General features: G+C 39.7%; 1 protein-coding gene across 4 annotated transcripts in view; it reads left to right on the top strand.

Moving 5' to 3' along the window:
- The window catches only part of asph (aspartate beta-hydroxylase), a 64,415-nt gene extending 41,099 nt beyond the window's left edge, over positions 1-23,316 (top strand). For 2 of the 4 annotated variants that reach the window (XM_063218181.1, XM_063218179.1), the window contains exons 4-9: positions 2,163-2,234; positions 6,037-6,108; positions 8,081-9,013; positions 9,723-9,773; positions 12,142-12,186; positions 19,199-23,316. In XM_063218181.1, the coding sequence (XP_063074251.1) occupies positions 2,163-2,234; positions 6,037-6,108; positions 8,081-9,013; positions 9,723-9,773; positions 12,142-12,186; positions 19,199-19,206 (1,181 nt within the window). In that variant the 3' untranslated portion in view covers positions 19,207-23,316. The remainder of the gene's footprint in view (positions 1-2,162; positions 2,235-6,036; positions 6,109-8,080; positions 9,014-9,722; positions 9,774-12,141; positions 12,187-19,198) is intronic. The other 2 variants (XM_063218183.1, XM_063218182.1) reach the window with 2 other exon arrangements.
- Positions 23,317-23,812: the final 496 nt, after the last annotated feature.

Here is a 23,812-nt window from a genome sequence, read left to right as displayed (position 1 = left end):
AGTCTCCATTGAGAATGAATGGAGCAATGACAACACTAAACGCTATTGATTCACCTGAAATTGAACAGATGGTGCTTCCTCTTCATGCATGGTCATATATTACCATGCCCTGTTCAGCTAATACCAGTCTTGATATCTGACAGGGTGTTAGTCATTTCAAACTGTGATCTGTAATTTTAAATCACTATGTTTGTGATTTCGCTAGTTAGCACGCTAAGTTAACCTAGCAAGCTTAACCCCTACAGTAAAATGCTGCTTGCCAGTGACATTTGTCTGTCTTGATAGATCGTTTTTCTCATAATTCAAACTGTAACAACTTACACCATTGGGCTTGGCATAATCACAGTTTCAAGTACACATTTCCAAAAGACCCTCAAGAACTCTAGAAAGTTGCAATGGCGATTTAATAGATAAATGCGCACCATGCATTTGAATAGGACAGTCCTTAGAACTACTCATCAGTCTCTAGCGATTAATCGCGATTAATACATTTTGATCGAACAACCTCTTGATCAACAATTAATCGTAAGTCGATTAATCATTTGCATTCCTAGTTATTCTAGATCAGGGGTGCTCAATACGTCGATCGCGGTAGACCAGTCGATCGTAGGACATTTAAAAAAAAAATAGAAGTTCCCTGATACCCAGAATCTGACTGTAAATACCATAAACACAACGACGTTTTCAGATAAGGAGGATAACCGTCAAGCGCCAAACTCAACAAACTCTTCATAAGTCATAACATCGGAGCACAAAAAATAGGACTGCACGAGACGTTTGCAGATACCATGCGCTATATGTTCAGTTAGTAGGCTACAGGCAGCGTCACCGCTCAGAAGAAACAGCCAGAGAAGAAAACCGTCCAAACACCGGCAATCCCCTGCTTTTTTTTTTTTTTACAATGCTCTGAGAAGTGCAGGCAAGATGCAACTCCCGCATTGAGCATGGAGAAAATCGCTCTGCACTCATATTAAAGTGAAAAGGGGATTACATAAATCTGCCCAGAAACCAAGAGGGCACACAAATTATGTTTATTTATGAAAAATACATTTATCATAAACTTGATGCTACAGTATGGTCTCCCTTTGTGATCAAAAACAGGCGTAATATACAGTAGGTCTAAATAACGTGAGGTTGTTATTCATCGCTGATTCACGTTTCATTATTGATGTCTATTCATACAAATACATTCTCATATTGTGTTAAAATTGCATTTCTAACAGCTGTATTTTCAAATTTTCTCGGGGGACAAACCCCCGAACCCCGAGTAGATAATTTTCACACACTCATTTCAATAAGTAGCTCACATGTTGATAAAGTCTGAGCACCCCTGTTCTAGATGGCTGACTAGAAATGCCTGCCCAGACAGTGTCACTGCCTCTACCAAAGAACCAATGCCCTGGGAACCATGTTGGCCTTGGTATATTTACATTTTACATTTACATTACACTTGGAGAGACGCCTTTTATCCAAAGCGACTTATGGTTATTTTTTGAGTACAGAGTATTGGTTACAGTCCCTGGAGCAGTGTGGGGTTAGGGGCCTTGCTCAAGGGCACCTCAGCCATGGAGTGAGATGCGGAGTGAAAGGGTAGGATTCGAACCTGCAACCCTCTGATCTAAAGTCCACCTCCTTAACCACTTGGCCACAACAATTGCTCACCTCACCTCCTCCAGCAATGCTGACGACCACCATCTCTGTGGAAGGTGATCCGATACTAATCAGTGAACAGGCCCATGCTGCGTTGTTCGGGACCCATGGCCCAGAGCAACATGGAAATCATAGAACTCATCTCCTGTCTCTACCAGCACACCCCCATCAATCTGTTCATTGATGATATTGCCAATTTTCATCTGCGGGGCGTTCTAGCTGTTAATGTTAATAAATATTAAACTAATGAAAAAGGAGTTTCCATTCATTCATCATTTGTGATCTCAAAAGGAACAAAGAACAAAGGGGAAAATCACCATGTATATGACTATATCCTTAACCTGTTGTGAATAGTGTATCTTGCCTTAACATGTTTGATTTCATTCATTAGGTAGTTGACTTACTATAGGTATGTGTACTCATTTTAGCAAAGGCAGGAAAAAGTCAGCACTACCACAATAGTTAAAAGTTGAAATTTTACTAAACTTCACACCCACCTATGCAACATTTAGGACTGAAAGACAAACTTTCCGCTGTGGTGGAGCCTGCCGAAGAAGAACCAGCTGCAGCATCTCTGGATCAAGGTGCGTGACCTAAAGCATACAACACGGGTAAATGTGTCATGGAAGAAACATCCTTCCACATTATCTGGAAATGGGTCTTACCACTGCAGAATTTCTTGTTGGAAATCTGGACGTCAAGGTGTGTGCGTGTACATGTGGGTGTGTAGGGTCCAATGGCTCAAGATTTATTTCCATCTGATTTTGCATTAATATTTCACTGACATCTTGAATCGTGATGGTAGAGTTTGACAGAAAGACTTCTTCAGCACACCAAGGATTTTCAGCAGGATTAAGCTACATTCACACACATCACTACAACAAACCCCAACTCCGATGAAGTTGGGACATTTGGTAAACTGAATAAAATCAAAATACTATCATTTTCAAAACATTCAATCCAGTCATTAGATGGAGAATAGTGTAAAGACAACAAATTAACTGTTATTAACCGAGAAAAAATATTGTTTTGGGGGACATTTGCTCATTTCAAATCTGATAACTGCAACATGTCTCAAATAAGTTGGGACAGTACCAGTGAAATGCAAGAAACATTAGAATCAGCTAAGATAACGCAGGAAAGAACATTTCAAAATGAATTGTATTGACTGACAACATGAATGTCCAGGTATAAAACCATCACAGACAGACTGAGTCACTCAAAATCAAAGGTGCAAAGGGAATAATTACCATAGTTATTACATGAATTTCTGAATTACCTTTGAATGATTTGATTGTGTGTATATAAGACCTGTTTCTGTTATTAAAATCATCATATAGGTTTATGAGATCATGAAACATTTACTGTCTGTAGTCTTACGCTGGCACTCCAACAATTAAAGCTAGTGAAAACTTGACCATACTGCGAATGCTTCATGTGAACAAATGATGCAGAGGTTTAACATTCTTCTATGCACCCAAGCTCACTTGAAATACACCCAGAGGACATGGGAAACTGTCATTTGGTTACAGAAGGCAAAAATACATTCTTTTTGAATATAAGAAAAAAATCTTGCTAAATCCTGTGCTGCAGTGAAAATGGACCATCCAACTTGATTTCGTGCTCAGTCCAAAAAGTCAGCATCTGTGGTGGCATAGGGGTGAAATAGTGCATTGGTTAAGCTCTTCACACTCATCTGTAGAGTAAGAGGTGGAGCTGAATGATATATGTGGGTTTTAAACAGCATGAGAAGACACTATGAAGGGAGTCCTTCAATTATTGCTACATAATAAGGCCAATTTACATGTTCTACTAAATTCTGACAGATAGTCTCCATCATAAGGACAACCAGGTGATAAAATGGCTAGCTTGTGGTCAAGACCTGTCCCATTGTTAGCACTATAGAAAGGAAAGCACTACGAAACACGATGAAGAATACACCTACCATTTGAGCTGTGAGATGGGAATTAACACAGTTTTAAAAAAATAAAAACTAGATGCACTCAGAATGCAGACCTCCGCCAGGAAGCTGTTTGATAGAACATTTGACTGTTACACCTTAATTTTATTTTAAGTTGTTTTGCTTTCTTTTCTTTAGAGTTAGACACTGGAATGTCAAAATTCACCCCGTCTGCATTTCAATTTGCGGTCACTAAGGGACAGTGTTGGGCAAGTTACTCAAAAGTGTAATGCATTGCTGTTTACGTGTTACTGTCTTTTAAAATAATCCCTTACACTACAATATTACTGTATTTAAATTGTAAGGCATTACTCGCATTCCTCAAAGTAAAAATATTTTTCATCACAGAATTAGCCCACATCGCATTGCTTGTACTCTCCTTGCTTTGCTGGAACACAAACATTCTATTGACTTCTCTCTCTGAGCGAGTAACTAGTAGCAATGTGTGTGACTGTCGCTTTAAGGTCTGGACTCTTGTCTCTTGGTGGTCAATCCATGTGTGAAAATGCATGCCTCATTAAACACTCTTTCACAAGTTCAGCCTGATGAATCTTGGCATTGTAATCTCATATGTTCTTGTGAAGAAAAACATAATTTATTAAATAACCTGGGCATTCACTTTATTCAGGTAGTCGGATTACCTTGAGGACCACTGTTGCTGAACCTAGACCTGATGACAAATGTTTCAGTGATTGTGGAAAAGACGCTAGTCTGCCCATGATTTCGCTCTTTTCGAACAATCACAGGATCTGTCTTTTGACAGATTTAAGAAAATGCAAAGCAACTAATTGCACCAGAAAAGTTCAATGAACATGAGACATTGAGTGATGGCCAATCAGTGAGCGAAAACAATATCAAGCTGAGCTAGCATAATAATAAATAGACCCCCACACCAGACTGCAGGAAAGACAAAAGGGGTACACATGATTTTTTTTTCTCAGAGAAGAACATAGTTCAGTATGGAAGCATGCCAGACCAGGGTAAAGTTGTTTCATGTGAGAACTTAGGGGGCCAGAATACACTCCTGGCCTGAAAAGACACTGATGCAACACATTGATATGCTATGCATGAAATTACTCCTACACAGAAAAAGGAAATCACATTGACTTAACAGTTAGCCCCACAATGAGGCATACAGTTACATAGTAATTTGAAATCATGAACCCTTTGACAACATTTGTTGTCATCCTATTCATTAAGCAGTCCCTATTTAATTAGAAATTAAACAAAATATATTAAATGAAACACATTTCCTATAAATAACACATATAATTGTAAATCATTACTTTGACAAAGTAGAGAAGAGTTTTGAATAGCTTATACTTCCTGGTAAATTATGTGTGAAACGACTCGAAACATTTTTCAAAGAAAGGGTGGTATGTGAGAGTATTGGAACTGGATGTGACTAGGTGTTTCTTGTTGTCTAGCTGTTGAATGTCAGGTTTTGCCCTGGGTTTACACCTAAAAAGGTAATGTACATGATGAGGAGCCTTTATTATGTAAATGCTCTTCCACAATACTCTAAAAGATTGAATTTAAAGGAGCAGTTCAGCCAATTTCAAATTGCTTTTGGTATTAGTTACCGGTGATGCTGCATTTTTTGGCTCAGTCCTTTCAGAGATCTGAGCTATTCTTATGGGGGGAGATTTTGTTAACATTAAAAACTTTCTTAACATAGGCCTACTCCAAATATTTTCTCAAAAGTTGTCGCTGTTTGCTAGTTGTCTGCTGATGTTGCATAACGTTTTGGATGTTTTTGGGAATAAATAAAAATGTTTTTTTTATTTATTTTTTTTAAATGTGAACAAACAACTGCCCCCATTACAATGACCAGGATCTCGGAAAAGGCTGGAAAAATAAATCTCGGGTACTGACAAGTCCAGGGTAGTGTGAGCATTTCAACTGCATTTTGAAATTGGCTAAAGTTATTTTTTGGAAAGGATCTATATCTTTAAGGATAATTGACTGGAAGCTTGTGGAATTTAAGCACTAGAGGTGTAATGTGCGTGGAGAACTTTTTTGCGGGTACAAATTTGTGCTGCAGAGGTTTGGATGAGTTGGAGTCTATATTAAAATCAACCAGTTGTTCACATGCAAGTTGCATTTTAATGCTTTTGATATTAGCCTCATTGACCACAGGCATATATAGGTCTACATTGATTAGGATTAGGTGATAATCAGGGAACATTGAATGAATCATATGATCCATCACTGAGCATCACTTGATTCCTTAGTTTATTAAGGAAATGGGAAATCCCCTTCTGAACTCTACACAGCCTATAGATTGGTGTGCAACATTATAAAATGCTGGTCAAAACAAGATAACATTTTAATGTATATCCAACTACACCAAGAGAGAATGACAACAAACTGTTGGATGTAAATAGTTCCTGTCTTCTAACTTGCTTTTAATTTTTACTTAACAGCACCAAAACCCGAACTTGTTGAGGAGGAAGAGACCAGTGTCACAGAAGAGGAGGTAGTTCCTCCTGCACCTGGTAAGCATGTTATCTTGTGATGCATTATTATTTTAGATGGTCTTCCACAAGGGGTGTGACGAGATATTGCAAGACTAAACTCGACGAGATCTCACGAGATCAAACCTTGCGAGATTTGTGATCATTTTTTAAAAATAAGTTTGCAAAATCAGTCCAATGTGGAATAATTAGTGATGTGGATTTGTGATCATAGACCACACACTGCAAAATGTGGGATCATTTCCTATCCAGTTGTTTCCTAGCCATTTCCTATCCAATTGCAAAGTCCATGTCACTAATGCTAATAAGCTAACTAGCGAACTTAGCATAATTAGCAAACCATTAGGGAACCATTTGCGAACTCTTAACCGGGGCCCATAGGCTATTAGTTTATATTAGGCCCTATATTATATTATATTATATTATATTATATTATATTATATTATATTATATTATATTATATCATTGGGATAATATAATAAAATATAATATATAGGCCTATTATATTATATAAATTATAGCCTAAATAGATGGGCAATTAATTAAGTATTTTATTACAAAGGATAGAACTGTATTAATGTTAGGCTGATATTAATCTCACTCATTTAATTTCACTCCTCAAATTCACTCAGTTTAGCAAGCCAGAGTCATTCACACATTTGAATGCCTTTCTGACAGCTCAGAGTTTGTGTGACAAGCGTCCTGATTTTGCGATCAGCAGATTCATTACAAATCGCAAGTCAAGAGCTTTCTGCTGATGTGAAAACGCGACGTGAAGAGAAAGAGACGTGAACAGAAATTCCACTGTCGGTTGGAAAACTGTCCAGTATCAAGCAAAATTCGTGAAAGGACTAATGTGTAGACACTTGGACAAGTATAAGGGATAAAGATTCAGTAACTAGAATTATTTTGAGTAACCGTTGAACACGTAAGTTCTAACGATCAAAGCTCTAGAATATTAGGGCGCAGAAGACGTCGCCAAATCAGCTTGAAAGCAGTTGGTAATATCTCTCTTTCCAAATAGCCTACAACGTGTGTTTCCATCTTGTTCTTGATGAATCTCCTACTCCCCCGAACAAAAAAAAACTGCGTGGTGTGGTCATTGCGTTATGACAGAGTTGAATTTGGGAAAAGGCTCACACTATTCTTAATGCGTCGGGGCTTAATAACAATACTCGTCCGTGCAGTTCCGCGGCCCTGTCGGCCCACTGGTGCGATACTGAACGTTTTTTTGCGGCCCTGGAGGTTGTGTCCGCGGCCCTATGGTTAAGAATCCCTGCCCTACAGACCCACCAATGACATTAGAATAAGTAGACTGAGTTAAATGTTGAGGTTACAGTTGTGGTAGCCTAGCCTACTCCTTGTTGTTGATTTAGCCAGTGACATAGCATGAATGATGCCTCTAATTCACACTGATGGGAGAAATGGATTACAGCATCTCTATCAATGAAACAGCAATGTGTTCATGGCTGGAAAGATTCCCCAAGTTACTGGATGTTAGTTGCAGCCCTTATCCTTTCCCCACTTTTCTCTGGGGATGATAAAAAATAGATAAAAAATAAGATGATTTTTCAAATCTATTTGCAGCTTAATTTTTTTAAATTCACTTTTCACTTTTATAAAATGTTCATTCAGATTTCAATTTGTAGCAGAAGAAGTTTTTTAAAAGTTCATGCTTACATCATGCAAGAGTTATAATAAAACATTTAAAAATGTATGTACAATTCGGTTAAATAAAAATCTGTTGTTCTCCAGTCATGATTTGTCATTTAGTTTTCTTAATCTCGTCTCTTCTCGATCTCTTGTCTCGTTTCGTCTTGTGAGCTGAGTGTCTCGTCACACCCCTATTTTCCACATACTTCTAACTAAAACGTGTAAATGTGTATATTTTATACATATTACATCCACTCTTTGTGATGGTTTGTTAATTAGTTTATTAATGTGTTCCTTTACTTAGTTTTTGCTTGCCATTTTGTAACCTAATTACAAACAGAAATACCAGAATCAGATATCGTGTCGGAGCCTGTGCAGGAGGACACAGAGGTGCCAGACCTTGTTGAGGATGAGGTTGGAGAAGAAGGATCAGATGTTGCTGAAGATGAACAGGAGGTTGCAGAGGAAGAGCCTGTTGTCCTGGAGGAGGAAGAGGAGATTACAGAGGAACCCGAACCAGTTGCAGAAGCTGTGGAGGCAGTTCCAGTGGAATTGGAAGATGAGGCTGCCCCTGAGGTGGGAGCTGAAGAGGAGATTGCCCCAGTTGATGCTGAGGTAATTGAAGATACTGCATCAACAGAGGAACCCGTAGAAGAGCCACAAGTGGATGCATCAACTGCAGAAGGTGTTCCGACAGAGGAGGCTGTTCTGGAAGAAGAGCCCTTGCCAGTAGAGGAGGCTATTGCTGATGAAGACCGAGTTGCAGAAGAAGATGGTACTGTTGAAGTAGATGCAGCCATAGCGGAGGAAGAGTCTGCTCCAGAGGAGGAGGCTACTTCTGAACCAGATGAAGTTGCAGAGGAAGCCGTTCCAGAGGAGGTGGCCCCAGTCGAGGAAGAGGAGGTGGCCCCGGTCGAGGAAGAGGAGGTGGCCCCGGTCGAGGAAGAGGAGGCGGTCCCGGTCGAGGAAGAGGAGGCGGCCCCGGTCGAGGAAGAGGAGGCGGCCCCGGTCGAGGAAGAGGAGGCGGCCCCGGTCGAGGAAGAGGAGGCGGCCCCGGTCGAGGAAGAGGAGGCGGCCCCGGTCGAGGAAGAGGAAGCGGCACCAGTCGAGGAAGAGGAAGCGGCACCAGTCGAGGAGGACACTCTTGTCAATGAGGTTGTTGAACAAACTGAAACAGTCGAAGAGCCCATTGAAGAATTGCCGGTTGTAGAAGAGGCTCTAGAAGTGGCTGCAGTTGAAGAGCCTGACAGTGAAGACCTTGAAGGTGCAGCAGGTTTGAATTGATTTATTTTTGTATTGATGTGTTGTGTAGAATGCTTATTTGTTTATTCACACACACACACACACACACACACACACACACACACACACACACACACACACACACACACACACACACACACACACACACACACACCTCACCCCCCATGTTTGTGTATCCATGTGTGTGAGAGAGAAATGCCAAGGAGTCCACTTACACAATTTCAATTGGTCATAAAATATGGTTGGACACAGAGATATAGGTATGAACCTATTACGGTAGCTTAGCCGATGTGTAGAGATCAATACGGTATCTTAGCCTATGTGTAGAGATCAATAAAGAAACTTTGCACTACGTTTTTGCATTCTGCATGAAATTTTAAATACAGACGTTTCCCTGCTCATGGGGCTTCCATGTATTGTAATGCCAAACTCTTGCTCTTAAAACTTGCTCCTACCCCATAGCTGTCATAGCACATAAACCTGTCAGTAGAGAAATGTATAATAAATATATAGTATCAAATGCAATAGTTTTGGTTGTATTGGTTAAAGAAGGCACTGTTTGTTCCTTTTTGTGATTTGTGGGAAGATGACTATTTTTTTATGACCAATTTAGACAGAGATGTAAGATATTACAAAGGGTGTAGTTACTTTTTTCTCCTTCTGTGCGCATGTGAGATTATATTTTATCATGTTTTACTTGAGACAATTCTGTTTCACAGATGATACAATGGCAGATGTACCACAAGAGGATGACTTAACAGAGGAAGCAGGTCAGTATTCAGCATGTTTGGCAATATTGTAAACATAAATTAGGACATTCTTAATTGAATTTGAACTTTTTGTTTAAGAAGATCCCATTGTATTGACATTTTCCCAGGATTTTATGAGCCAATTTATATAGGGGCTTTTGTTTTTGGTATATTGTTAACTGAAGGCATGCAGTCAATGGTAGCAATCTGATGTTTGAGATTACAGACCACTATTGTGTCATCAGCAAAGGGAGATGAGCCTCACAGATGAGACCCTAAATCTGTTATCTTTGTATACAAACACACTTCGCGTTGAGCATCAAGAAAACAAAATGCACTGCTCTTCACTTTGTCAGGATAGGCCTACCGCTGAGTGGATGTCGGGAGAATGTGGAAAGACATTTTTAGAAATTAATATAAGATATAAATCAGAAAACTAAAGCACAATGCTTTCAAAATATCATGGCAACAGGAATAGTCCAAACACTTATAATCTTACTTACAGTTGCCTCTGTAGAGGGTTTTTAGACCTTATGTCATTTTGTGTTTGAACAGGTAAGAGACAATCATTCACTGGATTATTCACATATTCAACTACCTACAGACTAGAGCTGCTTTCTCAGTGATTGAACTTTTTCAACAGGCGTAGAAAGTACAAAGTTTCCACACCCATCCTAAAAGCCTTTTACTCCTCAGCAGTGGAGAGCATCTTAACAGGGTCCATCATCACCTGGTACGGAAATGCCACAGTGCGTGAACAGAAAGAACTACAAAGGATAGTGCGCTCTGCTGAGCGCTGTATTCGTCAACCTGTATTCGTGACATAGATCATGAAATCTCCTACAAAGTCAAAACTCCTACAAAGTCAGGATCTGGATGTTTCATCATCTGTGCATTTTATTACACACAGTATTTGAGTTTTAAAACTCAGTCAAACCACTTCCTGATCATGTCACGCCTCGAGTTACTTCCTGGGCTGGAGAATCAAAACATACTTGCCTTGCTAGCTAGCCTATTCCTAAACATATGCTGGAAGGATTAGGAGTTTTGCTGCCATCAGGATAGGTGTAAAATGGAAGGTTGTAATGAAAAACAGCATGCAACACAGCAGGAAGTAACCTACTTTTGGGTGAGTACTTTAGAGCTTTAATCTACAGAACGAAAAATACCAGTCAAGTGACATTAGCCAGTTAGCATTTCAGATGCTCTGAACTGCATGACCAGGTGATTTTTGCACCAAAATAGTTTACTTGGAAGCCACTGGAGTTGTTCTTTGGGCGTGAAAATTACATAAAATGATGAAATTGGCTGGGAGTCTACGGCTGAATTCCAAAAAACGGCTGGTATTGAGTGTGTTAACAACAGAAAGACATGCACATTCAAAACAGTGTTCACGACACTTCTCAGCTCTCGTGCATGACTACGTAAAACCTAACACATCTGCCCATCTGCATTAAGTGGCATCCCTAAGTGAAATAATGAACGAAACTAGGTATTATATAAGGGCCTTAATTCTATAAAATATATCACCATAAAAGGGTAAAAAGGTAGCTTTCGTTAGCTTTATTTTGGCAGACTGAAAAAGAGCTAAATTGCTGTGAAAGGCGCGAGCGGCCTTGGTGGGAACTCGCGCCTACGGCTTGATGCGGGGCATAACATCCCCGCCCCCCTTTCTGGTTATCCAAGTCAGTTACACATCCTTACCAAGATTCAGGCATGTAAGTGAAAATATAGGCCAACCATGCCAACTAAGTTTTGGCCAATGTGTTGATACTACCACATGCTGGCGCTGTAGAGTATTGCTATTTTACCACTAAGTGTGTTCATTGATTAGAAGCCTCAGTTTGGTATGTTTCTTTAATCTCAATCAAAGCATTAGCCGTTTCCTGTTTACCTACACTGCCTTTGGTGCAGCACAATTTCTTTTTTCACAAGATTGGAAAAAAGACTTTGAAATTTGGTGTTTTCATTGATAAGATGCTGCTGCAGATACATTTTAAATTGCCTGTTAATTGCCATTTCAGTCATATAGAAATGTTTTAGTTACCATATGCAATCACCTGTGAACCACTGAAAAATGAATTGTTTTTTATTAGATGCCTATATTAGAACATGAAGCAGCCTTTTTGTTATCTGACCATCACCAGGGTCTTGGGCTCTTGTTCACCAAAAAAATAAATAAAATAATCTGGCATACCTTTTGGAAGATGTAGGGCCCAAGTTCTATTCTACATTTCTAGCAGTTCATTCGTTCAGTCACACAGAACTATTTGTGGTAATCATACACATTATCCTGTGAAGGTTTGCTGTTGGGGAAACACTGCAAAATGAATTGGTGACGCATTGTTAAAATGTAAAATTCTGTTTTCTTCTTTCTTTTGTGTTCTAGAGGAGGCCGTTCAACCAGAGGAACAGATTCAAGATGAACCATCAGGTATAGTTATACAAATTGCCATTTTATTACATATATTTATTTTATTAGAATTATTTTTATTTGAAGTAAAAGTGAACTATACATCATTATATGGTGCAGACTATGGCGCTAAAATGTGAAGATTCCGAGATCTGTTAGTCAAATCAAGATCACGTACCCACACTTCAGTGTTCAATATACCCTGTAGATTTCCATGCCATGTTTTGGTGCTTTGGTGGTATGGACATTCTAACTGATCAGAAATAAAGCCCTATTGAAAATGAATGGGGTTTTCTTTCTAGTGCGTTAGAAGGTCCATACCACCTAAGCACCAAAACGTGGCATGGCATATTGAAGAGTGAAGTGTGGGTCACCAGGTCAACAAACAAGAACAGATGACGGCAAAGCATTAAGGATATACATCTCCAGGCCACTTTATTAGAGTAGCATGAAAAAGTTGATTTGTTTCCATAATTCCATCAATAATGTTAAACTGTCATGGATTGTAGATTCATGGCCCAGTTTTTTTTAACTATTCCAATCATTCATTTTTTTCTTTTTACATATTTCTGCCTTCCAGCTCAAAATTCGGGTCACATCAAATCAGTTGAAATTTGGTACTTTCTACATAACATGCAATGTTCAATACTTGGTTAGGACTCTCTCTGTCTTAGTAACAGCCATGATGAGTTAAACATTGAAGTCAATGGCAGAAACTGTGCATGGGAGTTCTGGAAGCCCAGATATCCTTCATGCTTTGCTGTAAGCTGTTCTTGTTTGTTGACCTGGTGACCCTTCACTCTTCAATATACCCTGTAGATTTCCATGCCACGTTTTGGTGTTACCTCACCAGTTTAATTCTAACTCACCAGATATAAAACCCCATTCATTTTCAATGGGGTTTCATTTCTGGTGATTTAGAATCAAACTGGTGAGTTAGCGCCAAAACAAAAGCTTAGCCAAAGCTATCAGCAGCCCGGTGTGTACAGCTCATTTTGACCGCCCTCAGAGGAACTAACTAGCCTATATACAACTCTGTATTTGGCAACATGTGTAAACTAAACTACTAAAAAGCTATAGGAGTATACCGTTTGTATGTCTGGGGGGGAAAACGTGTCTACTTGTTTGTGGCTAGGACAACCTTGTCATTGAACAATTCCCCAATTCATGGGTTTTTTTGAGCTGGAAGGCCAAAATATGTAAAAAGAAAAAGATGAATGATTGGAATAGTTAAAAAACTGGGCCATGAATCTACAATCCATGACAGTTTAACATTATTAGAATAGCATGAAAAAGTTGATTTATTTCCATAATTCCATCAATAAAGTGGCCTGGAGCTGTATGAGCTTACATTACTCGCATGCACTGTTTCTGCCATTGACTTCAATGTTAAACACATCATGACAATGATTAAGACAGCATGCAATGTTCAGTACTTGGTTAGGATTCTATGTAGAAAGTACTTAATATCAACTGATTTGATGTGACCCAAATTTTGCTGAAGAAAATGGTGATTTTAATTACAATATTCTAATAATGTGAATTCGCCAATTGTTTTTTAATTATTATTATTATATATATAATATACATTTTACATATTTTGACCTTCCAGCTAAAAAAAACCCAAGAATGATTGGAATAGTTCAATGAATATATAATCCATGACAGTTTAACATTATTGATGGAATTATGGAAATAAAACAACTTTTTCATGTGATTCTAATAAAGTGGCCTGGAGCTGTATGTTCTTGTAGTTCTATGGAGGTGTTATCAGGGTTCCCGCGGGGTCTAAAAAAGTCTAAAATTCAGAAACCTGCCAGATTTTCATCCTAGGTCTAAAATTTATTTTACCCAGGTCTGAAAAATGTTAGCCTACAGCCATTCATTTCCGCAGAATTTTAAATATTGCGACTGACTGCGAGCCAAAGTAGCGAAATACAAAAAATAAATAAAAAGACGTTCGCTTTCGGCTATGTGCGTTTCGTGCACTTAACCAGACATCTTTACATACAGTCCCCTCCAGAATACTTGGAACGGCAAGACAAATGATCTTGTTTTTGTTGTCCACCAAAGACATTTAGGTTTGAGACAAAAACATTAGTATGAAATAAAAGTTCAGAATGTCAGCTTTTATTTCCTGGTGTTTTGAATCTTTATGTTAAATATTTTTGGATTTATGACAGTTTGTACTACACCATATCATTTTTTTAGGTGAGCAATAGTAGTGGAACATATCATCGTAAAGGAAAATAAAACGCAATACTTCGTGGCATATCCTTTTTTCTGCAATAACTTCCTCAATCCTGCTACTCATGGACATCAACAAATCTTGTTATGATGAATGATAGTTCTTTACGGAAAGTTGTAGCCACTGTGGGGCATGAATGCACTCTTTGAAGATGTTCAAGAGGGTTGGGTATTCATTATGAATAAAACATCGATAATAACATAATCCCTACATGTATGTGTGGTTTCTGAAAGGGAAACAGAAATAACAGAGGAGAATTATTACTCCTAAATACAGAACATAAGAAATTGGCATCCATATAGCTTCACAGACAGATATGCAATAGCACAGCCTTCAATAAGATAAACACAAAATGTTATATTAATAGAAGAAGCAAGAAGAAGAGAAGAGAAGATGGCGGCAAGTAAAACGCCACTGTTTCCCCTCATAATCTACTCAATAATCACAAATATCCATGATACACATATCTCAACACTGTAAGCATGAATATACAATACATCACGACGGCAGATAAAATGTAACAATGTCAACTCACAGGTAACTCGTGCATAATAATTTGCGGTAAAACTTAACCTGGCCCGTAGTCAGACCCTTTGAAAAGAAATTACATTAAAAGCCTGCAATAGCATCACAAAAGAAGAGTACAAGATTTGTGACATTGTTCTTTGTTTTGATGGATTTTTGTATTCACTCGCTTCTTCATGAGGTGAAATGCTTACTCTACTTGCTTAAGGTCAAGTCATTGATTTGGTCTGCTAAACCTTTCACTTCAACCCCTTGATTAAGTCAATATTTTGTTGATCGTGTTTTATCCCATTATCCAGTTGCATGATTAAAATCTTCCCTATTAGATTGGTTACATTAGTCCAAAAATTGGCAGGCAAAATGTGTCTCTACACATTGGAATTAATTCGGTTACAACCATGGTCACTTACATTATCAATACAAATGTGGGAGCTTGTTCCAGAGGAAGTTATGCATGCCCAGGCCATGACATTACTTTTACTGTTCCTCACAGATGATTTTGCCTGCTTTATGCCAAAAGAAGTTCCTTTCTTTTTCCATTACTAAGGCCTTTCTTAGACTTGGTAGAGATTAATCAAGGTCTCATAAGTCTTAGATTGTGTTCAAGATTCAAGGAGTTTATTGTCATTGTCAATGAAGTCAACGAAATTGTGGGTGGAGCAACAACACTGCGTAGTTTGAAGTAGAGTAGAGTGGAGTAGAGTAGAGTATCTTTATTGATCCCCAGGGGGAAATTCAGATATCCAGTAGCTTACATAAATACACAAATACACAAATGCCCACATGGACATTTCAAGACACAAATAACACAGGAATAGTCAGGGAGGGGAAAATAAAATGAAATAGTAAAGATAAAAATGTAAAAAAGGTAATTGTGCAAAAAGACATTCTGTGAGTTGGGATAGACCAATGCAGAAAACATACATTGTCAGTTAAGGTAGACAATCTTAACATGACCTGGAACAAATGTTGATGGATACATCTATGATATAGTGTAGTATGTAGAGGTAGGCAGTGTACAGAGTATGATAGGGGTGGGAAATTCTCACAATGTCACAGTAAAGTACAGGTAAGTGTATTAGGCACAAAACACACACACAGACACACACAGACACACACAGACACACACAGACACACACAGACACACACAGACACACACAGACACACACAGACACACACAGACACACACACACACACACAGACACACACACAGACACACAGACACACAGACACACACAGACAGACACACAGACAGACACACAGACAGACACACACACAGACACACAGACAGACACACACACACACACACACACACACACACACACACGAGGTTTCCCGGTCTGGGCCAGCTCTGGCATCTCAAGCAGTCCAGTCCCCTATTATGATGTCCTTCTTAGTGTCCTTCTGTGTGTTGTTAAACAGCTGAATTGCCCATGGGACAAAGGACTTCCTTAGTCTGTCAGTCCTGCAGGTGAAAGCACGGAGTCTGTGGCTGAACAGACTCAGTTGGTTAGTGAAGGTGGCGTTAAGGGGGTGATGCTGATTCTCCATTATAGAGTCTAGTCTGCTCAGTGTTCTGCTCTCAGTTATTGAGGTAAGTGTCTCCAGCTCCATGCCCACCACTGATCCCGCCTTCCTCACCAGTCTGTCAAGGCGTCCAGCATCTCTCTTCCTGATGCTTCCACCCCAGCACGTCTCAGCAAAGAAGAGCATGCTGGCCATGACAGACTGGTAGAACATAAGTAGAAGTCGGCTGCAGACATTGAAGGACCTCAGCCTTCGGAGGAAATAGAGCCTGCTTTTGCCTTTCCTGTAGAGTGCATCTGAGTTTGTGGACCAGTCCAGTTTATTGTCGAGGTGCACTCCTAGGTACTTGTAAGTGCTTACAGTCTCCACCTTCTCTCCCCCAATAGAGACAGGCACTAAGGGCGGGATGGAGCGCCTGAAATCAACCACCATTTCCTTGGTTTTGGTGGTGTTCAGGTGCAGCTGATTGTTTTGACACCATCCCACAAAGTCGTCAACCAGTCCCCTGTACTCCTCCTGACCGTCTCTGATACACCCCACAATTGCAGTGTCGTCTGAGAACTTCTGCATGTGGCATGTCGCAGAGTTGTATCTGAAGTCTGTTGTATACAGAGTGAACAGCACGGGGGAAAGCACCGTTCCTTGTGGCGCTCCTGTGCTGCTCACCACTGTCTCAGATGTGATGTCACCCATCCTTACAAACTGGGTTCGCTCCGTGAGGTAGTCAGTGATCCAGGTCACCAGGCCAGGCTCCACTCCCATCTGCTCCAGTTTATCTCTCGGCAGCAGTGGTTGAATAGTGTTGAAAGCGCTGGAGAAATAAAAAAAACATGATTCTCACAGTACAGCCACCCTTGTCCAAGTGAGAATGTATCCTGTGGAGGAGATACAGGATAGCATCCTCCACTCCCACATTCTCTTGGTAGGCAAACTGCTGAGGATCCAGTGCGTGTCATACCTGGGGCTTGAGGTGGTAGCGCAGCAGTGGCAGAGGTGAGGGGCTGGAGCGGGGGTAGCGGCAGTGGGGGTTGGTGGGCCTGCTGTGTCCATCAGAGGGGGTGCTATGGCAGAGTTGCAGATGGTGGGGGTGGAGACCATAGGCAGAGCTGGGGGATGGGTGGATGTAGTGTCGCTGAGAGTGGGGGGTTCTGAGTGAGGGAGATCGGAGCCGACTGAACAGTGATCTTCAGGGTCGTTGCCAGAGTCGTTGTCAAGTGCGGGCTGGGGGGGGGTGAGGGAGCTTGAGAGGTGACAAGAGAGTGGCCTCCCCCAGTGCCAAAGTTGCCAAACCGGTTGTAAAAACTGGTCGCCCTCAACCATGCCTCTCCCTCCCACAACCGGTGATGTTTCTAAACCCCTGCCAAGCCTCCTTGGAATTGTCTGTCATTTTCTTTTCCACTTTCCTCCCATATGCCACCTTGGCCTCCTTGAGGGTGCTTTTGAGCTCTCGCTGTATGCTCCTCAGCTCTGTCAAGTTACCCTCCTTGAAAAGTTTCTTTTTCCTATTGAGGAGTTGTTTGACCTCACTGGTTACCCAGGGTTTGTTATTGGGGTAACAGCGGACAGTCTTGGTTGGTGCAACAATGTTTTGCACGTGTGGTAATGCCTCTCTATCTCTGTTCTCGGATTCTTCTGTAAACAGTATGTTGCCCCCTGCACTGTGGAGGTTGATAGTGATATGCCTTTCTGATGTTTTGGGCTTTTCTTTGGAGCTCTCACAGTATTTCTGTCACCAACTATTGTTGTTTTTCCTTGACCAACCACTTCAATGTCCGTTACTCTGTACACCAGTAGTTTCTGTCTTTTCCAGGACATTCCAAATTGTTGTACTTACTATGGCCAATGCTAGTTCAACAGATCGGATTGATTTTCCTTCTTTTTTCAAATTCGAAATGGAATGCTTTCCCGCCATAGACGGCCCTGTGGTCCTTTTGTTGATCTTTCATCCTTGACAAGTAATGCAGGCTTTTTAGGTGTAAACCCAGGTCAAAAAAAAAAGTGTGTGTATTGCTATCTAACCTTTGAACAATCATCCTTAAATTCAACAGCTGGTCAAGAAGAAACACCTACCAGTCACATGTTCCAATACTTTTGCTCACTGAAAAATGTTGTGGTGTAATACAAATGGCCATGAATCCAACATTATTCAACATATCTAGCTTTAACCAAATAAAAGCTGACATTACAGACTTTTTTTGTCATGCACTTCGGTGCGTCTCAAACCCAATTGTTGGCGGTGGACAACAAAAACAAGAAAATTTGGTTTGCTGTTCCAAAACTTTAGGAGGGGACTGTAGGGTTGCATCCAGATGGGATTAGTATTACCGAGTGTAATTTCTACGGACCCTCTTGCAGGAGGTAAAACTCTGTGAAGTTTACCCGACATACTATCTTAACTATATTTACCCAACTCTATCTTTACTGACATGGCGTGTTCGGACGGAACTACATTTCCCGGTTATTATTACTTTAACCCGTCATTCTTCAGCCCTATTCCGACGGTACTAGTTTTATGGGGGGACCTGGGGTAGAGTTGTGCATCCTGATCAATATCAAATTATTATTTCTTACTATGTATTCTCCATGGGAATACATACATCAAACTGCACAGTATATGTATTCTTATCAAATCACAATCCCCACTCACTAGGCAACTGTCATTTCTGTACAAGCATCTACAAACATTCAGTAGATTTTACTGATATCAATTATGAAAATGTTCTTTATTTGCAGAAACGTAAAGTATGGTTGCCTGGTGAGGGTCTGAAGGCTTGAGGACCTCTCCACATCACATTCCACTGAACCGGTGTAGCTGCCAATTCCCACCAGACAAAAGAAGAGGAGACTAGAATGCGTTTGGATATTTTTATATGTAATTACTTCTTATTTGTCTGTTTTATGGTTCAGAATTCTGAAAGGGTTTTTTTGTTAATTGTGTTTAATTAGTTTGGTTTAGTGTGCTGTCGGATTGAATATCTTTCTTCAGAAACTTTTCATTCAGCAACATTCCTCTCAGAGAATAGTAGTTTGTGAAACCTGTTTTTTTTCCCCCTTTTTGTTTGTTTTTGTTTGTTTCTTGAGGACACAGCAGAGGTACATGTTGCTTTGCTCTTTCTGTTTCTTCACATTATACCCTCAACAGTGTTCAACAGCTTAATTTCTTTACTGTGCTGAGTCTCACTTTACATGTTATATTGAGGTTTGTCCAGTTAATGTGAAGCTACTATGCAAAGCTGCACTGATCTTCAGCAGTGATGTTAAAGGAGAATGCCACCCTCAGGAGTCCTTGAGTCACTCCCCACACTCCTCAGTTAGATAAATGAGCAAAAGCGTTTTGTAGCTATTGATGTACATTAGTACAGCCACTGTGCTAAAGCATTTTCATTAACTCAATCACTTCATGTTAATGTACAGGTCACGAGAAGTACAAATAATAATATGAAGTAGCGCAAAAGGACTGACTTGGTCAATGTACATTTTGAACAATGTTCTGGAGAAGCACCATTACCAAGCACAAAAAAATCCCAAACATGGTACTGATGCAAATGAAGGTTTTCAGATGGTATGTGATGTCCAAATGTAATTTTGCCTTTTCAATCCCTTCATATTCGGTTGTATTGTTGTAAGGGGACTTTTTGAGTGATTTTGAATCAGTTTTACAACGATTGGATCAGAACAGGCACTGTGATGTGTTGTTACCAGCTAACATACAGATAATAGTAGCGGTGCGATGCTAGATTAGTACAACAGCTGGGTTGACGAGCAAGTAATCTAACCTCTAGGGACTACAGGGAGTGACTCAATTTGCCATGGGGATGGCATGTTCTTTTAAAGTATTCAATATAGACTCTAAACTTTGTGCATATCGTAGGCGTGTTTATGCTGGCAGATTTTCAGATTTTCTATCTGGGCGTGTATGTGTAGGTTTATGTACAAGAGTAAGTGTTTATTGTCTTGAAAATAGGCGTGTGTGTGTGTGCGTGTGTGTGCGAGTGCGCGCGCGTGCGTGTGTGTGTGTGTGTGTGTGTGTGCGTGCGCGGGTGCGCGTTTGCGTGTGCGTGTGTCCCTTTCTGTGATTTGAGTTACTTTTTTCAACACCTTGAACCTCCTTGGACATCCTAAAACCTTTTCAATACTTAAAGTGTTTCATGTGCATACAGGGATGAAAAACTTTTAGTAAATGTGCTCATTGTCTTGTCAAGCTAACAGTACTGCCTATCAAAGAGCCCACTATTTGTATATTACCTCCATCTCTGATCTGATTCAATTCATTTTATCTGTCACAATGTAGACTATACCACTGTTCTGACTAATGGAGATTTTTTTTGTGAGTGGATCAATCCATAACCCTGTTTGAGGTCACTGAATGCTGATTGAGAAAATGTGATGTAGCGTTGCAATGCAATAGTAGGCCTATCTAACAGTAATTGAATGGGGGCTGACCATGTTTTTGCCCCATTTAGCTTTTTCTTTCTACTACCAACACCGCTCTGTGACCTAAAACTACAGGAATATGGTCTGATTGACACCAAGCTTGTATTTTTAGTGCGCGATTCGATATGGAGACTTCAGTAATACCTCTTTTAACACAGTGGATGAACTGTTTTAAAATGAAGATTTTGGTGGTGTTGAGCCACATACTCAGTGACCCTAGTTGAAAAAGTTTGATACATACAGTCACACCTTAAACTCATACACGACATCTTGACCTCATTGAAATGTGTCATTTGTTCCATCTTTAAATGACGTGCGTCTGTCATGTTGGCTATATGAATTCGAAACACAGATTTTTTTCTCATTTTGTATACAACAGCAATTGACATGTTCATTTTTTAAAATTACTATGGAATGTTCAGAAAAAAAACTGAATTCTGAAACAGTCTAGTGGAGGGAGATGGGTGCAGAGCCTGTTAAGTTTGCCTGCCCAAATGGGTAATTTTTTTATGGGGCAGCTTTGAATCTGACTTGTATTACTCCCTGAGCCAACTCCCTTTCCCCTTCGCCTCTCAGTTCCTGTGTCCCATCTTTATTAACCTCTTCAAAATAAGAAAAACATAACATATGAGGCAAAGAATAGAAATGGGGACACAATCGGTTTTTAAGCGCATTTGGTTGCTCGGAAACAAAGGGCAGTAGCATTAAAACAAGTTGGTGTACCTTCTACATTTGTGAAGATATGATTATACGTTTTTGCTAACAATGTATAGGTCTTCTGAAGGGGCTATATTGTACTCGGTATAAAAAGTATATTAAGTTGTTTGCACAAAATCACTGTCACTTGAAGGACATCTGACTAGTTAATTTGTTTACCTTTCATTGTTTGGGTCTGCTGGGTTTGACCATACACAGTAGAGATCCAAGTAACTGGCTGAGAAAAACAATTGTAAATTCAGAATTTGGCACAAGACCATTTCTTGACTTAATATTTTAAAAAGTACCCCTTAAAAGCCCTGGTCAAAAATGTAAAGAGACATACCTAGATATGAATGACACTGAAGTCATGGTTTAAGTCTGTTGTTATTAAGTGTGTGTATGTCTACTGACAGGACAGTCATACTCGTTTTGAGTGACCCGCTAATGTTGTGTGTTTTGTGTACGCACACACACGCACGCTTCATATTCATAAGTTCCTAACATATTTATAGAATGCTCAGACCATAGCCCGACATGCCAAGCTATAACATGAAAAGTTTGGCAGCAAAACAGAAAAGCTGTGGAATCAACGGTAGGCTCCGAAACCCTTTGTTCTCATGGGCACTGTCTGTCAACAGATGATCGAGAGCTTGTCTGACAGAATGGGGGTCTTTTCATGTCTTTCCGTGTGTTCAGCAGTCTGCTTGGCTGCTACAATCCCGCTCAGCCTGAAAAGTTGAATATTTTCTTTATGTTGGGGAAGGCAACTGAGCTGACGGTGACCCAAAACGTTTTGTGTCTGGCAACAGATTACATTGACTTTAGCATGGGGCAAACAGTGAATGTAGGGTGGTGATTTGCAACTCAAATTTCGACAACAAAAAAATGTTATTCACAGGCGGGACGTTGTGATTGAAGGACAGACCTTGAGTCTTCTTGGACTCTAGATGGTGCAGTACTGCACCAGCTCGCCAAGGGAAAATATTTTCTGCCATTAGGCGGGTTGATCTAGTTTACTAGACCATTTCCGTCATTTTTATGCAGACATTTTAAAGACTGCAGTATGTCTGTCTTGCAAGGCATTTCGCTGACTCACTTTATTTCGCTGTAGTGTCCATTAATGCACCCTCAACATATTTTGCCTGGTGCCTGACAGAAGATGTTGGAATACTGCATTGCAAAAGTCTTGTTCAATGAATTAAACAATAAACTCAGAACAAAGGACATTGGTTTTAAAACAGTTTGAAAGAAATTTCTGGATTTTGTATTAAAAATTACATCTTTTTTACTTAAAGTATATAGATATACTTTAATGTTGTGGTGAACTGTGGAAAATCTGCTTTAATATTGGGGAGCATACGTTCTTCAACGAATTGTAAAAAAAAAACGTTTTGATTTAAACAAAGAAGTAGGAGAAGAAAAATAATAATTAAATAAAAGCCATACGTGAAAAGTGGTGATTAGCAGCTTAGAAAGGATAATCTTTACAAGGGAAACACATCACAGAAGTAGCAATAACAGTCTCTCAAGTATCTGTGCAGTCATATTCGAACAGAAATTTTGTCAAACTGCATTTTTCTCTGTCAGAGGTTTACATAGAATCCTGCTGTAAAAGCTGACCAATGTTAAGTTATTGTGATCTTCTCACATTTGTCACAATTGTACATTTCTGTTTGAGTACTGCAATAAAGGTTTGGGACAACAACCGTTTACCCTTGTATTGAGGTTGTCATTTTTTATCATTATTTGAATATTTTTCCTTGTGTTGCAACTGAGAGTAAGTTGTAAATATGAAGTGACATTCTGTCCTTCAAATGTATTTGTCTCAACTACGACTAGAGGGTCAAAACTGAAATGTAATTCCATATACAGGCCATATGTAGACATTGTCCTTTCTCCTTACAAGGAAGGTTATGGATGTGAAAACATGTTAAGAGATAAAATATTTCAGGACACAAAATTATAAGTTATTCACGAAAGGTAAAAGTTAAAGGCACCATAGAAACACCACCTGTCCATGGCAGAAAGAGGATGCTGATGGAGACAGCTGCTCACTACCTTGGGTGAAAAGGTCTCAAGTTCTTTTATTTTGTATAGGTCTCAAGTTCTTTTATTTCGTACAGTAGATTTATCATTCACCTGACATGTTTTGACGGTGTAACTGCTTCATCAGAATGTTACATGAATGTAGTGCAGAGGCGGATCTACCGTTAG

This window comes from Engraulis encrasicolus, chromosome 16, assembly GCF_034702125.1.
Source record: "Engraulis encrasicolus isolate BLACKSEA-1 chromosome 16, IST_EnEncr_1.0, whole genome shotgun sequence".
NCBI classification, from domain to species: domain Eukaryota; kingdom Metazoa; phylum Chordata; class Actinopteri; order Clupeiformes; family Engraulidae; genus Engraulis; species Engraulis encrasicolus.
The sequence above is the reverse complement of the archived record's forward strand: the minus strand, read 5'-3'. Positions and strand labels throughout refer to the sequence as shown.